The sequence below is a fragment of the Notolepis coatsorum genome (genome assembly GCF_963971535.1).
Source record: "Notolepis coatsorum genome assembly, chromosome: 6".
Taxonomy (NCBI): domain Eukaryota; kingdom Metazoa; phylum Chordata; class Actinopteri; order Aulopiformes; family Paralepididae; genus Notolepis; species Notolepis coatsorum.
In genome coordinates, this window is record NC_140170.1 from 181,178,771 (window position 1) to 181,197,154 (window position 18,384).

At 45.2% G+C, this 18,384-nt stretch overlaps 1 protein-coding gene across 1 annotated transcript in view; it reads left to right on the top strand.

Annotated features, from left to right (window-relative positions):
• Nucleotides 1-11,320, top strand: part of srpk1b (SRSF protein kinase 1b) — a 91,899-nt gene extending 80,579 nt beyond the window's left edge. Inside the window, exons 11-16 of the mRNA XM_084317229.1 lie at nt 755-1,402; nt 2,065-2,159; nt 5,921-6,028; nt 6,494-6,563; nt 6,880-6,972; nt 7,493-11,320. Coding sequence (XP_084173355.1) covers nt 755-1,402; nt 2,065-2,159; nt 5,921-6,028; nt 6,494-6,563; nt 6,880-6,972; nt 7,493-7,677 — 1,199 coding nt within the window. The 3' untranslated portion in view covers nt 7,678-11,320. The remainder of the gene's footprint in view (nt 1-754; nt 1,403-2,064; nt 2,160-5,920; nt 6,029-6,493; nt 6,564-6,879; nt 6,973-7,492) is intronic.
• Nucleotides 11,321-18,384: the final 7,064 nt, after the last annotated feature.

Below are 18,384 nucleotides of genomic sequence, written 5' to 3' on the forward strand. Positions count from 1 at the left end.
GTGTGTGGTATACGGTGGACGTCGTTGCAATGTATTGGGGCGGAACCGAGTATTTTATAGTCATATTTAGTACATTGTCATGGAATACATCGCTTGGAAACGAGGCTGGCTAGGATACTTAGCTTGCACAGCGCTATTTTATATATTTACGTGCCGAGTATGTATGTGGCGTGAATTCTGATGCCACGGTTATAGTAGTGTGTGGTATACGGTGGACGTCGTTGCAATGTATTGGGGCGGAAAAGAGTATTTTATGGTCATATTTAGTACATTGTCATGGAATACATCGCTTGGAAACGAGGCTGGCTAGGATACTTAGCTTGCACGGCGCTATTTTATATATTTACGTGCCGAGTATGTATGTGGCGTAAATTCTGATGCCACGGTTATAGTAGTGTGTGGTATATGGTGGACGTCGTTGCAATGTATTGGGGCGGAACAGAGTATTTTAGGGATATTTATTTAGTACATTGTCATGGGATACACTGCTCGCTCTGGCTAACTGCTAACGTGCGCGGACTGATGACGACATCAACTCGAGACATTCGCAGCAGAAAAACAAGTCTATTAATAGCCCGTCCATCGGCGCCGGGCATAAAAAGTTAATGAAACTTGACAGACATTATATCGACGATAATTATCGATATCGAGTTATATGAAAATAATTTTATAATTTTATCGTGATAACGTTTTTGGCCATATCGCCCAGCCCTATGGAGGACACTAACCTGCTGAACACACTCTTCTCCTCCAGACTTGACCCCAGAGGACACGCCCCTGCAGAAACCTGAGGACACGCCCCTGCAGAAGCTTGAGGACACGCCCCTGCAGAAGCTTGAGGACACGCCCCTGCAGAAGCCCGAGGACAGGCCCCTGCAGAAGACCGAGGACACGCCCCTGCAGAAGACCGATGACACGCCCCTGCATAAACCTGAGGACACGCCCCTGCAGAAACCCGAGGACACGCCCCTGCAGAAACCCGAGGACACGCCCCTGCAGAGAAGAGAGGAGCAGCAGAAGGAGGAGGAGGAGAACAGGATGGAGGTAAACTGTAACGGCCACGCCCCCAGCCCGGAATGCCAGGTCCAGGGGACCAATCAGGAGACGGAGAAACAGCAGCAGCAGGAGGACCAACTGAATGCCAACCAGCCGGAGAGCGTCGCCACAGAGAACCACAACTTACCGGACAACCAGGCGGACAACCAGGCGGACAACCAGGCGGACAACCAGACGGACTACCAGAAGTGTAACGGGACGGCGCCTGGGAACCACAACCTGGACCCCCCACAGATTGTCAGCCCAGACTCTGTGGCCGCGGAGAAGGGGGACGGAGAGAAGGAGGAAGAGATGGAGACGGATGGTGCGGCTGGAAAGGGGGAGGACGGGGGCAGCAGCCTGAGCGGTGAGAGCAGAACACCTTACCGTCATGCACTGGTCCTAATAAACGAACCTACTGTACACTGTAGCACTCAACACTTTGATGAACATTGTTACTCAGCTGATAGAGTTGTGCCCTTCCTGATTACTTGTCGTACAGAACTTGTAAGTATGTACGATAAAAGCGTCAGCTAAATGACTAAATGTAAATGTCCCATTGGCCGACTCAGTTGGTAGAACTCTCCCATTGGCCGGCTCAGTTGGTAGAACTCTCCCATTGGCCGGCTCAGTTGGTAGAACTCTCCCATTGGCCGACTCAGTTGGTAGAACTCCCTTTCCCTCGTCATCCTAACTTTTTCATATCTCCCCTGTTCCTCTCTCCTTGCATCCTCTCATCTTTGCTCCTCCTCTCTTCTCTTTTCCCCTCCCCCTTCTCTTATCTCCTCTCCTTCTCTTCTCTTCTTCCCTCTTCTCTTATCTCCTCCTCCCCCCTCTATCCTATCATCTTCTCTTCAATCCTCTTCCCTCCTCTTCTCCCCTCATCTCCTCTTCTCATCTCCTCTTATCTCCTCCTCCCCCCTCTATCCTATCCTCTTTTCCCCCTTATCTCCTCTCCTCCTCTTCTCTCCTCTTCCCTCCTCTTCTCCCCCCCCCTCCTCTCTCCTCTCTCCTCTTGTGTGTCACTAGGATCATCAGCTGGTGCCCTGGTCAACCCTCTAGAGCCTGTGAATGCAGAGAAGCTGCAGGTGAAGATAGCTGACCTGGGCAATGCCTGCTGGGTGGTAAGAACAACCTGCCCTCGTGTTTTATTCAGTAGGACATTCAAAGTCTGCTGTCATCACTTTGTACTAGACCCCCACCAGTGTCCCTGACTTGGACCTTTTGTGCCGAGTCAATTTCTACTTTGGTTAAAGTTTTTAAATGACGCCAGAAGCAGAGCTCTGTAGCAGCAAATCAACACTGTGTAGTTTGGGCAGTGGTGGAAGAAGTACACAGTTCCTTTACTTAAGTAGTAGAAATACCCAGGTAAATAAGTACTCTGGTAAAATGCCTCCATTCAAATACTACTTACGTAAAAATAGGGAAGTAGTTGTTATTAAATTTACTTAACCTCTTGAAGGAACACGCCAACTTTTTTGGAAATGAGCTTATTTGCCATCTACCCTGGAGTTAGACAAGCAGATGCATACCCCTTTCTTTGCTGTGCATGCATTAGGCTTAGGGAACAGCCGCACTGTTAGCCTAGCTTAGCGTCAAGTTTTCAAGTTTCAAGTTTCTTTAATAGTTGTCATACAGAAGTACAGAATACTTTCATACAAAATGCTTCTTACTGTTACGCTCCAGAGACTGTGCTAGACAAGATAGTATCAAATAACATAGTATAGCATGTAATTTAGAAGTAGAAAATGAGGTCACAGTGTTCAGTATAGACATATGTACAATGTTCGATGCAGAATAGACGTAACGGAGTTACCATATAATATACAATACTATGCAGTGTACTAATGTACAGTACTATATAGTGCAAAGCAGAAATGGGATGAGGTACAATTTAGGTACAATTTACAGTAAGGTGTACGAGTTGTAGTGCAATCCTTCATCAATAAATATAAAGTGTGGGGAGTGGGTGCTACAGTGTGTTTGTTTAAAGTGGGTGTGTGCTATAAAGTGTGTGGAGTGGGTGCTACAGTGTGTTTGTTTAAAGTGAGTGTGTGCGTGTGGATGTGTGTGCTATGTGCGTTTGATGGTTGTTGTTGTGTAGTGTTCATTGTTCGTTTAGCAGCCTGATGGCCTGGGGATAGAAGCTTCTTCTGAGTCTTTCTGTGCTCGCCTTGAGACTCCGGTATCGCTTGCCTGACCGCAGCAGTTCAAAGAGGCAGTTGTTTGGGTGGCTGGAGTCTTTAATGATTCTCTTAGCCTTGCCCCTGCAACGCTTGTTGTAAATGTTCTGGAGGGTGGGGAGCCCCCCTCCAATTGTGCGTTCGGCTGAACGTGTCACTCTTTGTAGTCTGCTTCGGTCTTGTGCAGTGCTATTCCCAAACCAGGAGGTGATGTTGCCAGTCAGGATGCTCTCTATTGTACATGAGTAGAAGTTCTTAAGGATCTTCTGACTGACTTGGAACTTCCTTAGGCGCCTGAGGAAGTAGAGGCGTTGTCGTGCCTTCTTCACAACACTGTCAATGTGTGTGGTCCATGTCAAGTCCTCGGATATGTAGGCTCCGAGGTACTTAAAGCTGTTGACTCTCTCAACCGGTGCCCCGGCGATGCTGAGGGGGCTGTAGTCCTTGACCCCCGACCTCCTTAAGTCCACAATCATCTCCTTTTGTTTTGCTGACGTTCAGGGAGAGGCTGTTTTCCTGGCACCATCCCGCCAGGACCTTGACCTCTTCCAGGTAGGCCCTCTCGTCGTTGGCAGAGATCAGGCCCACCACCACTGTGTCGTCAGCAAATTTGATGATTGTATTGCTACTCCGCTGAGCCACACAGTCGTGTGTGTACAGGGAGTAGAGGAGGGGACTCAGAACACAGCCCTGGGGGGCCCCTATGTTGAGGGTGATGGATGAGGAGGTGCAGTTGCCTGCTCTCACCACCTGGGGTCTGCCCGTCAGGAAGTCCAAGACCCACTGGCAGAGGTCATAGTTCAAGCCCAGGTCCCTGAGCTTGGCTATGAGTATGGAGGGGACTATGGTATTGAATGCCGAGCTGTAGTCGATGAATAGCATTCTCACATAGTTCCCCTGCCTCTTGTCCAGGTGTGATGCTGCTGTGTGCAGCACCTGGGCTATGGCGTCCTCCGTGGACCTGTTGGGGCGGTATGCAAATTGCAGGGGGTCCATGTTGATGGGGAGGGAGGAGCAGATGTAGCCCTTTACTAGCTTCTCAAAGCACTTCATGGCTATGGAGGTGAGAGCTACAGGGCGGTAGTCGTTGAGGCAAGCAGGCTTGGATTTTTTGGGTACAGGGATAATAGTGGACTTTTTCAGGCAGGTGGGGATGACAGCCTGTTCTAAGGACAGGTTAAATATGTCAGTGAATACCGGGGCCAGTTGGTCGGCACAGACTTTTAGGACGCGGCCGTCATTCACTGGAAGTAGGTGTGCCAGTGTAGCCTAGTTCCCAACAGTCACGAAATACACTCCAAATACAACTCCAAAACGTTCCTGTAAACATGTGACCTGTGTATTAAACACATGATTTATTTTTTTAAGATTATAGACATTTTGTTTTCTAAGCAGATATATATTCGGAACTATTTTTTGCCGAACCACTGCTGCCTGGGCGCAGTGATTTCATCACTTCAAAAGCCCTGTTGCTTTTTAAAAAACTGGGCTTTTGAGGTGATGAAATCACTGCACCCAGGCAGCAGTGGTTCGGCAAAAAAATATTCCCAGTATATATCTGCTTAGAAAACAGATTTTTTTTAATTTCTCCACGTGGTAAATACACGGGTCACAACATGTTTACGGGGAAGTTTGGAGTGTATTTTGAGACTGTTGGGAACTAGGCTACCCTGGCACACCTACTTCCATTGAATGATGCTAAGCTAAGAATAAAGTTCCCTAAAATGAAAATACTTACATAAAGTAAATGTAGCTTGAAATTGTACTTCAGTACAGTACTTGAGAGTAAAAATACTTATACTTCCACCACTGAGGTTGGGGACATTTCATTCTGGCGTCTGGAAGATAGGATTTCATCATTTTATTCCCTATTGTAGAGTAGATTGATGCAATGGAATCTGTTGGATATGAATGTAATAGAATGACGAGTCATGGAGCAGCATTTCATGCATGGCGGCCTGCCACCTGGGCCTCACCGTCATTGGTTAAACTTAGGGTTGCCATGGTGATCCGTGCAGACTGAATGCTAATCAGTGGACCAGGTGCATGAACATGGTGTTTGATGTTTGTTACTTGGATCATATCCATCCCACGTTACACAGATCCACTCCTGTCGGTTAACGCAGGAAACAGGCGTTGGACAGCGATGTCATCTGGTGTTTGTCTGTTTTGTGTTTTTATTCTTAGGGATTCTTTATTTTATTGTTTAACTTTTTTTGTTTTTGTATCTTATTGTTTCTATTAGTATTTCTTATTGGAAGTGTGTATCCTGAGAATTTTAATAACCTGATATTTGATTACAATTCTTGGGGTCATGATTTGATTTTAAGATTGATTCTTAGTCTTTTTTCTCAGCTAATTGTCTGTAGGATTTAGCAGCTTAGATCTAAGGTCACAAAAAAACACGATGCTGATTTATTTAACACATAATCGCCATACATATCAGTTTTGCACACAGTTTGAATATGTCCTCCAGTGATGTCATCAGAAGACACTGAATTGTTTTGTATTAATCACAGCTCAATGACACGATGCAGATCTATCTATAGGGATCGCTGTTTCTCATCTGCATCATTTCACTGAGCTGTGATTAACACAAGTCACTTCATGCCCACTGGGGGGCGCCATGTGCTATGAGGCGAGATGCAGAGTATTTAGTGAATCCCGTCATGATGAGGTCCTCGCGTCTCTCCGTCCTGCAGAACAAACACTTCACAGACGACATCCAGACCCGGCAGTACCGCTCCCTGGAGGTTCTGATGGGCGCCGGATACAGCACACCAGCAGACATCTGGAGCACGGCCTGCATGGTGGGTCCATACAGACACACAGACAGACAGACAGACAGACAGACATGCACAAACTGTACATGTTGTGTTGTTGTTGTGTGCAGGCCTTTGAGCTAAGTGTTGTGTGCAGGCCTTTGAGCTAAGTGTGTTGTTGTTGTGTGCAGGCCTTTGAGCTAAGTGTGTTGTTGTTGTTGTGTGCAGGCCTTTGAGCTAAGTGTGTTACTGTGTTGTTGTTGTTGTGTGCAGGCCTTTGAGCTAAGTGTTGTGTGTGCAGGCCTTTGAGCTAAGTGTTGTGGTGTTGTGTGCAGGCCTTTGAGCTAAGTATTGTGTGTGCAGGCCTTTGAGCTAAGTGTTGTGTGTGCAGGCCTTTGAGCTATGTGGTGTTGTTTGCAGGCCTTTGAGCTAAGTATTGTGTTGTGTGTGCATGCATTTGAGCTAAGTGTTGTGTGCAGGCCTTTGAGCTAAGTGGTGTGTTGTTGTGTGCAGGCCTTTGAGCTCGCTACAGGAGACTACCTGTTTGAACCGCACTCTGGAGAAGACTATTCCAGAGATGAAGGTTGGTGTGTTTATCTCTCTCTCTGTTTGACGTTTTGAATTTGGAAGATTTGATGCAAACTAGATGAAATTGTGCAGCCAAGCAAGAATGGATTTAATGGATCTCTGTTATTTCTTCATGTCCACCTGCCCCCCCTTCCCCTCTACTCTCTATATCTCTATTCGTTATCACTCTTTATCTCTCCCTACCTCCCTTCTCCTCTCTTCCTCTCACCCCCTCTCCATTATCCTCTCCTCTCTCTTCCTCTCATCCCGCTATGTCTGTCTCACTCTCTCTCTCTCTCTCTCTCTCTCTCTCTCTCTCTCTCTCTCTCTAGATCACATAGCATTGATCATCGAGCTACTTGGTAAAGTCCCTAAAAAACTAATCACTGCAGGAAAATACTCCAAGGAGTTCTTCACCAAGAAAGGTACCACAGACACATACACACTGCCAGCAGCTGTCTGCTGTACTTTCCATGTCAACAGATTGAACGTGTTTGTGAGGAGAGGGGGAGAGAGAGAGAGAGATATGAATAATAATTACTATCCCTCCCTCTTTTTATCCCACTTTCATTTCTATCATATCTCTCTCATCCTCCCTCTTCTCTTTTCATCTATTTGTCTCATTTTATATTTTACATTATTTCATCCTCCCTCTTCTCTTTTCATCCACCTCTCTTCTCTCCCTCTCTGTCCCTGTCTCTCCATCTGTCTCTCCCTCTGTCTGTCTCCCTATCCCTCTCTCCTCTCCCTCTGTCTCTCTGTCTCCGTCTCTCTCCCCCTCTCTGTATATCTCTTCTCTCTCTGTCTCCCCCTATCCCCCTCTCTCCCTCTGTATCTCTCTCTCTCCCCCCTCTGTATATCTCATCTCTCTCTCTCTCTCTCTCTCTCTCCTCTCTCTGTCTCCCCCTCTCTCCCTCTGTATCTCTCTCGCTCTCGCTCTCTCAGGCGACCTGCGTCACATCACCAAGCTGAAGCCATGGGGTCTGTTCCAGGTCCTGATGGAGAAGTATGAATGGTCCAAAGAGGACGCCCAGTCCTTCAGCACCTTCCTCCTCCCCATGCTGGACCTGGTGTCAGAGAAGAGGGCTACAGCCTCCCAGTGCCTCGCCCACCCCTGGATCTCCTCCTAGAGCTCTTCTCTCCCTCTCCTAGAGCTCTCCTCTACCTCTCCCATCCCTCTCCCACCCCTGGATCTCCTCCTAGAGCTCTCTACCTCTCCTAGAGCTCTCCTCTACCCCTCCCACTCGCACCCCTGGATCTCCTCCTAGAGCTTTCTACCTCTCCTAGAGCTCTCCTCTACCCGTCCCCCCCTTCTCTCACCCCTGGCTCTCCTAGAGTTCTCCCTCTACCCCACCCCCTGGCTCTTCTAGAGTTCTACCCCCCCCCCATCTCTCACCCCTGGCTCTCCTAGAGTTCTCCCTCTACCCATAAAGTGTGGGAAGATCCTGGACATGAGATCCAGCCAGAAGAAGAAAACATTTGCTGTGTCTGAGAGCCGGTCCTGCGTTAATGCCTGCCTCGTCACGGCTCTCAAGATGCTACCCGCACACACACATACACACACACACACACACACGTGCACGGAGACTGGCTGCTGTGTTTCTATTCTGACGGTGGATTCCACTGGTTCTGGAGGAGGTCTGACTGCTCTGGTAGATCTGTCTTCTTTCTCTTGTTTTTTTACTGGCTGGAGAGGGGAGGACTCCAGTAGACTCCTAGAGTCCTTTCTGCTCTCGCTCCCTTTCTCTTGCTTGCTCTCTCTCTCCTTCTCGGTCCATCTCTCTCTATCTCTATCTCTCTATCTCTATCTCTCTCCATCATGTGTTAATTGCAGATGATGTTCTGGACATGTTGACAAGCAGCCTGACAGTAGGACAGTAATGGTCATTATCTCCACCAGGTGGCGCCTCTGAGCCTCCGGTACTGCCATCTCTGGCCCCGTTCTCAACATGGAACGGCCAGAGTGAACCTCATTATTATTTGTTGTTGATATATCTTTGCATTAAAAACATTTTCTCCCCAGCAAATCGCTTGGTTACATCAATATTGTGCTGAACAGTCTTATGTTAAATATGTAACCGTCATCTTGTCAGCCAGGAGATGCTCTCGTGAAACTCGTATTAGAAGTTTATAAAGCGGGTTCTATGCATGAAAACAATCAAATATTTTCAGCTATTTGGTGAAACAAGACGGCCGCTCTACACGTCCGCTGGCAGTCTCTGGGGAAGGAGACAGTCCGCTGGTCTCTGGGGAAGGAGACAGTGGTCTCTAGGGAAGGAGACAGTCTGCTGGTCTCTGGAGAAGCGCTGGTTCTGAAGATTCAGTCACAACACATTTTCGCTCGTCAATTTTCACCTACTTCCTCTATTCGCACCCCATATCATTGGAAGCGGACCCTCGTTGGCTACAGCGCTGACCAATCATTTCCGCCATCAGCTGTGATTGGTCAGTTCTCGAGCGTATACAGTCAGACGTGATCATTTGACACGCGGCCTGTAAAAAGACGCTCGCCTGACATATCGTCATGTAACTCGAGAACCGAGGCATGGAATTGGTCGAGTGAGGTGGCGTTCGAAAGGCGGCAAATTCAAGTTTTAAACAGTATATTATAGGATCTTCAAAAAATGCAGCCCGAGCCGGGAGACGATTGCAAAGTGCCGCAATGTGCGTGCATCCCGCGCACGGGCATGACAGCCCGACCTTTTTAGTTGTAATGTTTTGGGGGGGTTTTGTACATAGAGTTGTTGGTTTACGATTGTCGTCACGGGTAGCCTACCTCACCGTACGTCACTCTGGGTGAGAGGAGACACTTGCGGGGACATTAAGACCGGGACAGGACTCTTCTGGTTACCAACGTGTGTGGAATACTGAAGGATTAGCATCAGTGGTGTTCAATATTTTCTTAAAAAAACGTTTTACTCGTTATTGGCTGCCAATCTAATAACGTCAATAACGAGTTTACTCGTTTTTGGGATCGTTATATCGTTTATTTGCTATATCTATTCATAATTCATAGCTGCAGCCTCTGGTATAGTCTTCAGACCCTGTCTGAGCTGGCAGACGGTCAACACCGCCCTCTACTGCCAGGCGGAGCTATTGCATCTCATTGAAAATGGGCTTGTGTCTTTTAGGAGGTGATCTGAGCCGGGCGGGCATGGTTTAAATATTCAGGCGAGCCACTTCTATACAACGATGGCATCAGTAACTCCGCCCGCCCACCCGTCATTGTGAAACAGTCGGTAGTGTGGTGCGGACCTCCACGAGCATTATTTGGAATTGCGATAAGATATTTGGATTATCTCTTTTGCATTACATCAGATACAAGGTAAGAACATCATATATTAATTTGATCGTTGATCTGACATTTATTTCTACCCCGATCACAGCAATCTGTCTGGACCGTGTATGACTGTTTACCGTTGGCTGCGGTGGGGGTGAAGGGGGAGCGCCCCGCTACGACGTCATTTCATGTATGGACGAGGAGACATAAAAGTGATAATCTAGCGTTGATTTCAGGATGAGTAGATAATCAGCTGAAAAATTACAACGAACGTGATGACTGGATTACAGTCAAATGCATTTTTCTCGCCTTTTCCTGGAGTTACTGAAAAACACCCAAACCATACTCTATTCAAAACTCTATAAAACGGAAATGTACGAATGAAAAAACAATCTGTCTCTGCAATGTTGACTAGAAGCAGCTCACTGAGACCCATCGGCGTTATTAGACCCATAGATATAATATAAGGTATATTTTAAGCACTCGCAAATGTCAGTCTAAAACTATATCCATTGAATAAAGACCTGACAATGAATGGGGTATCAGCGCCCCCTGCTGTGGCGGTCAATGTGTTAATGCATGGCTCTGCATCCTGAGGCAAGCTGCTGCGGAACACACACCTGGATGACATCATCAGTACGCGAAGCCATTACTTTTTGTTACCTGGGAATGATGACTAACATACTGGATACTGAAGATTATATAGGCAGAGCCAACCTTTAACCCAAGTAAAAAAGGTGTATATTTTCCATACTATATTTCTACCCATGTAAGAAAATAGCGCTATAGATAACATTCAGCCGCTACATGTTGCACTAGAGCACCAGCGTGTCATTTATCCAATCGGGTGCGTTCCACGTGGGGAAATGGGAAGTAGGGAAGGAGATGCGTGCTTGCAACATGTAAACAACATTCATTTTGGACCCGCCAAAAATATTGTAATGATAAAATGCATTATTATTATTTAATTTGTTTGCGGGGTGAAGCGATACTTTTATTCCACACCTTTCTAAAAGCTCTGTGGGTGTTTTTTTTTTTTTTTTTTTTTAATGTTTACATAAAGTTTTTATCAATGGCACCTTTAAGTATTATTTTTTGACTTGGGAACTGCAGTCCCTACTTTGTACTATGTGTGTGGTGTACCAACGAGCACTCGGCTCCTTCTCCGAGGCACAAGACGTGTACGGTTTCTATGAGAGATGTATCCACTGATGGATGTTGAAGTTACGCAGTCGTTGGATATGAGGAGAAAAAAAATATTTGGAAATTAAACACCTTCAGGTGATGCTTTGACATATTTTGTCGGGTTCCTACCGTATTTAAATGTTTCCTTCATTTTAAAGCTTATTTTACTAGCGTTGCTCCTATGCAGTGTTACTTTCCAGCTGCATTTGAAAAGTGGATTGTACTAATAAATAATAATGCTGTTATGACGCTTTGAAGACCCCTCCTCCAATGGTTGCTTGATATTTTTCTACACCCGCCACCTCTCCTTCTATCCACATCTCATTTGATTGTTAAAAAGATTTTTCTGTAAACAAGAATAAACATTTTCAAAATGACGCAAATTCAAATGTCTTTGTTTTGAAAGCATCACCATGGAGTCTTTGTATAGCAGAAATATCCCAAATGTGTTTTTTTCTAGCATACATTATCTATGTATGATTTATACAATTTGACCATTACATAGACCTGTTCGCTGTCCACGTCAGACTCAGTGTGCACGCGCATCAAGGGCACAAAAGGAACGTAATCCTGGTCAGAACAACGGGGCAGACTACAATATATTTGCTTTTGTTAGCCATGCTTGCGATCTAAACAACCAGTCTGTGCCAAAGCTACATAAGGCGAAAGACACTCACAGCCATGCTGATCTGGCAAAATGACATCCAGCCGTTTTCGTTTGAAACAACTTTAACACCCCCGCCTGGACTACATTTACATTTAGTCATTTATCTGACGCTTTTATCCAAATCGACTTACAAGTTCTGTATGACGAGTCATCAGGAAGGGCACAACTCTTTATCAGCTGAGTAACAATGTTCATCAAAGTGTTGAGTGCTACAGTGTACTTGCCCACTATGGTGAATTGAAAATGGGGGACCTTGATGTTTCTCTGGTCTGCATCCCCTTAACAATTGTGTGTATTGAGCCGTACTGTATTGTGCCCATTCTGCAATCTGTTAATAAAATGTTCAATCAATCAATCAATCACTATTGTTACCTGATTCTAATTAGTGTATATTGACCACGTCTGCCCAGTACAGCACTGGCCTATTCCTATTTACATTTTTACTTATAATTGTACTATATTCTATTGTGCTATATTTAATTTAGTTTATATCCAATATAATTTTATTCAACCTCTTATACAGTCGTACAGCCCTGGCCTATATTTTATTTCATAATTATATTATATTGTGCTTAACTTTACTCATATTTCATTTTACTCCACCTCTTTATTGTATTATGTGTCTGTTAATGTATGTCCGCTAATGTCACACTGATTATGTCCAAAGCAAATTGCTTGTATGTGAAAACTAGTTGGCAAATAAAGACCTTTCTGATTATGATATTCAAGTGAACATGACGCGTACTAATTCTAATATAATAATTGTTAGACTAGAAGTCTTTATTTGTCATGGGTTTTAACACACGCGCAAGATGGGCGACCCACAGGAACACGCATGCACTGAGTCGCCGATGAAATGTCTCTGCACTTTTCCCATCCAGTTGTCCTTCCCCCCATGGGCAGCCGGGAGCAGATAGGGCGTCAACGTGAGCCGCACCCCGGGGACCAATCCAAGTGCTCCTGTCCGTCTTCGTCAAGGACGCCACAGCGTTAGCGATCTGTTGTGCATGTTTTTCCATTGGGTTTATCTTATCGGGGGGGAAACCCTTGCGAGCACGGGGAGAACATGCAAACTCCACACAGAAAGGCCTGGGAGATACCCCACCTGAGTACCTGGCATCATGGAAACCTGGTCCCCAAGTGGGAATCGAGCCCTGGACCTTCTTGCTATGAGGTGACAGTGTTAACGTAAGGTTATGTATATAACCAAGTTCTATGAATTATGGTGACGCTCAGCATCATTCTGCACGCACTTCACTTCGTGCACGAGCACTGAATAAAAAATTCCACAATGTACTTTTACATCCCAACATTCATCTGGCCACACCCCTATCCGCTTACCTTCATAAGCAGGTGTGTGGTCACCTACTCGCCTCCTTCCCAAACTTTCACCACAAGGCGAGATCAAGGGCCGCAGCGGCGTCCTGATGCTGAGCGTCACCATAATTCATAGAACTTGGTTATATACATAACCTTACATTCTATTTCATTATGGCTTCCGCTCAGCATCATTATGCACAAGAGGAGCTGAGCGGGAGCCAAAGCTCGACAAATGTACGGGTCCCGCTGAGTAGGGATGCACCGAAAGTTTTCGGCCGAAAATGGCAAAAAATTGGCTTTCGGCCGAAAGAGTTTTTTCACTGAAAATATATCACCGAAACAGAAACAACCTAACAAGTTGCGCTGTTTCTATGTAAACCGCGCAACGCGTCCAATAAATGCGTCTTTAACATGCTTTTATATCCTTATTTACTATATAAGATAAGATAAGATATTCCTTTATTGATCCCCTTGGGGAAATTCAGGCATCATAGCAGCATGGGGGGGAGGGGGGGAGGGGTACAGGTAGTAAAACAACACAGTATACAGGTAGTAAAAGACAACACAGGCAGTGTAAACAATTTGATCAATATGGTCAATATAATTTACTAGCTGAGGAATATTCACATTATTCACAGTGTCACATGAGGTGCAGTATGCAAGAGGTAGTGTTATAATTTACTATAATTTACTATCTACTGAGTATACATTAGTCAAAGTACCAGGGTAGTCTACTTTGTCCCCCTTGGGTTCCTATAAGTCCCAGGTCAATGTCTGGTAGCAGTCGCTGCCCCCTGTTGTGGGGCCTGGAGGCTGCTAGTCGCTGCCCACTGTTGTGGAGCCTGATGGCCGCTGGTATGAAGGACTGTCCGAGGCGGTTAGTTGAGTGTCGGGGGGGGATGAGTCTGTGGCTGAACGAGCTTCTCATCTTGACTAGCTCGTCGTAGAGGGGGTGGTAGGGGTTCTCCATGATGGCATCCAGCTTCCTTATCATCCCCCTCTCTACCATCACCTCAAGTCTAGGTAGCTCGACTCCCACCACGGAGCTAGCCTTCCTCACCAGCTTGTTGAGCTTGTTGGTGTCCCTTGAGTTGATGTAGCCTCCCCAGCATGCCACAGCATAGAAGAGGATGCTGGCCACAACAGACTGGTAAAAAGACTGCAGCAGTTTGTTGCACACATTGAAGGACCTGAGTCTCCTCAGGAAGAACAGCCTGCTCTGTCCCTTCCTGTAGAGGGCCTCTGTGTTGTCCGACCAGTCCAGTTTATTGTTCATATGCCCTCGTGGTTAATCACTGAGTGATCTAATATGCATATTATTCGCGTGTTGTTGTGATGATGTCGCGCTGTCGGGAGTCGCACTGTTTCTATGTAAACTCTCCGTGCAACGCGTCCAATAAATGCGTCTTTAACATGCTTTTATATCCTTATTTACTATATGCCCGTTGCGGTTAATCACTGAGTGATCTAATATGCATATTATTCAGAGAGGGGGGGGGGGATTGTGTTTCTCACATTGACGCTGTCTGTCTGTCGCACGTCTACTGTGCCAAAGTCATGACCGCACATTCAGCTGGGCATAGGCGGCGCGTGCGCTTTAGGGCAGGGTAGGCTCTAAAAGGAACGCCCCCTTTTATTTTTGGTCGCAAACTGTCCAGGGGTTCTGATTTCATATACACACACACACTACTAGGCTATACTACAGCGAGCCCCACTCATTTATATATAGTAATAATATAATAACTTTATTTGTATAGCACTTTTCATACAGAGGTTGCAGTTCAAAGTGCTTCACAACAGTAAAAAATACAGGCATAAGCGAGCATAAAAAGATAGACAGGTAGAATCACAGTGTTTCACATTAGGATCTAGCATCCCAATAGGCTCTCCGCTTACAGTTTTCAGTAACACAAATAGTAAAAATAGTTTAAAATTATTCAGTTTAAAAATAGTAAAAAAAAAATTATATAAAAAAAAAATAATAATTAGTGCAAATTAAGTGTTCAAATGAAGGCATCCAATAATATATTAACCATTGTCTTACCTTAATGCAGATAAATGCGACATCCAATATGATTAACGGTTCACTGATCATGAAATATGAACTAACTATACAATTGCAATAGTATTAGAAAGGATATATAATAACAACACAACAAGGTTTGTTTCAAATTCAAGGACATTTATTAGAGAATCAAGAGGTTTATTCAGGGAAATGTCATGTGAAATGCCGGTGGTCATCGATTGTGCAAAATACAATAATAAAATAAAAATGGTATTAAGAAGACAATGTGCATGATAAAAATAGACATGCTAAATTCCTGAGACGGCACTGGTTCCTATATACACTATTATACAATATATAATTTTAACTCCGTCATTATACTTATCTAAATAAACTTTCCAAGATGAACCACATCTGTTCCTTGCTTAAAGTGACTTTTACTTTCCTCCTTCCTTTAAGACCAGACATGTAGGTTATTATGAAATACTAATAATATCAGTAGTTGCAGTTGCAGTCAATATTGCACATTTTATTTGCAAATTAAATCAGTAACGGGCTGCGCGTTCTCTTCGCCAGTCTGATGTCTCTCTTCTCGTCTTTCGTCTGTGTTGCTGTAATGGGGCGAGAATGGGGGGGGGGAGCGGTGACACAAATTAATTACTGTCCATGGTCCTGAATTTATACACACACACACTAGACTACAGCGAGCCTATCCCCTTTCGTTAGATATACTGTAGTGCAAATTATGTGTTCAAATTAAGGCATTCAATATGATTTCAATCAATCAGTCTTACCTTAATGCAGCAATATGCGACGTTTTGTCTTGGCATCGTAGGCAGCAATGATCTCTTCTACTCCAAGTGTGCGTGTCAGATCACTTTCAATGTGAAGCAGACTCAGAGTTGACAGTCTCTCCTGGCGCATGGTGGTTCTTAGCCAGTTCCGGATGCGTCGCATTGCTGAGAAAGATCGTTCACATGTTGCTGTGCCTACGGGCAATGACAGAGCCAAACGGAAAAGCTTTTCATAATTTGGATAATGTCCAGACACAAGTTCCATTCTGATGTTTTCAGTGGATCCGTTTGGGATTTGTGTTGACACCATTCTCATCTCAGTCAGTGTGAGTTGGGGGTTGATGTTGAGTATGTTTGCATACTGGCTGATCAGGCTCTCTGCACCCCCGTAATCACATTTGAACACAGCATCAACACTTTTAGCAATGGCCAGTGCCTGCGGGGAAAATCTGTCTCGACACTCGCCCAGAAGTGTGTCCAAAACAGGATAGAACAGCCGACTGGCCCATTTCTGTTTCATGGTTGTTGCTGTGCTTGCCTCGTATTCTCTCTGGCCTAGAGTGCTGGTGACGACGCTGTCTGCGAGAGCAGCTGGCTGTCTGACGGGGCGCTTGCGTGGTCGTCTCTCATCCCCGCTCTCGATCCAAACGTCAATTGACTGGCAGAATATTTGGATTTGGCTCCAGATGTCATCCCACTTTTGACTGTCGTCCCTCATGTTTTCGAAGCTTTTCATCATCGATTCCACGACACTTGCGGCTTTAGACAATGTTGTGTCTTTCCCTTGAAGTGCTGTGTGTGCGACATGGACCTCGCTGAGCAAATCATTAAAAACAATCAGACTCACGCAAAATTCAGATGTTTATACAAACGGGTGCGTGCGATGTGATTGGTACAGACAGTACTGGATGCGGTCTGGAATGTCAACTGTGTCACCACACCTACCCATTGACACCTCCGTCGGGGCGACCCCCCCCCCCACACACACACAGACAGGCTGCCTAATTCTGCAGTATGCCCACATATATTATTTATATATAAATGCTAAATATTTACATCAGACATGTACAGACAATGTACAAACAAACAATAATTCTACATATTAGGTACAGGCAAGCATATGGTGTTAGAGTTCTGCAGGGATGTTGTTGACAAGTTATTTTTTAACCATGTTTTGAAGTGGGGGTGGGTGGGGGCTCCTGCCTGCAGGGCCGTCTGGAATGTTAAGTGTCCACCTATTGACGGTCGGCCGACCCCAGAGCTAGTCTTCCTGGGGTCCACACCCTTGAATGAGTGCTCCTGCCAGTCTTCAGTGTATTCAGGCCGTCTGGAATGTTAAGTGTCACCACACCTATCCATTGACGGACCCCAGCCCCCCCACACACACACAGGTACACAGGGGAAAAAAATAAAGGCAATTTTTTTTTTTTTTTTTTTTTTTTTATAAATAAAAATAATGTGTCGACTGGTCTGGGAAGGCACAGCCTGCCCCAGCCTTATACACCCGCCGTCCATGCAGCTGGGGACTAGAAAGGTGCGCTCAGTAGAGCACAGATGTCCGCTGCGGCAGCCAGAGAAAAGATGGAATTAATGTACTGTATGCATTCAGAAGTGCTGAATAAATGTTTTATGGACCCATAATAGTGATTATTTATTATTTAAGTTAAGTTTAGCCATAATCATATATTTTTCCATAATCATTGGTAAAAAAGAAATTCTATTCTATGAATCATTTTCGGCCTTTCGGTTTTCGGCCAACTGTTTTCTATTTTCGGCATCGGTTTTGGCCAAGAATTTCCCATTCGGTGCATCCCTACCGCTGAGGCCCCCCACAACCATCAGACCGGGGAGGACCGAGCCGAGCGCGAGGCTTCCTGTTTCCTGTCTAGCAGCAGCATGCAATCTTTGGCTACAAGCCATCCAAATGTTTTATTGTGATTCTGGACTCTTTTAAATACTTTTTTCAAAGCATACAAAGCTATTTTTGTCATATTTTAAAGTCATATATAGAGAAGAGTTGCTGAAGTGTGGATGACTAACACCGAAAGAGATTTTTGATGGATTAATAATCCGGGCCTACTGTTCTACCACCATCCAACCTACCTGACTGTCTTCTATCCATTGTCAAAATCCACATACTAACTTCTACAGAGGGTAAGCATGTCCCCTTGTAAGATCAAAACAAGACAAAACATCTCTATTCAAGATGAGGACTATGTCTCTATGGAAAATGTGAAAGAAATGATGGATCAACAGAAATTATTCTATGTGGAAATGCTTAACAGGCAAGAGTCAAACTGCATGTCCTTTACCAAGCTGATCATGGAATCTACAACCACTAGAATTGATGGCATTATGAAAGAGGTACATGAGGTCAGGTCCAGCCTTCAGTTCTCTCAAGCCCAAATTGATGACTTGAGAGTGATGGAGAAGAAACTTGGCTCATTTGAATCACAGCTCCAGTCATTCCAGTCCCTGCCCACTCAGGGTATGACCCCGGAAAGCAAAGACATCATATCCAAAATGGACTATCTGGAAAATCAGAGTCGAAGAAACAATGTAATTATTGATGGTCTGACTCAGGAA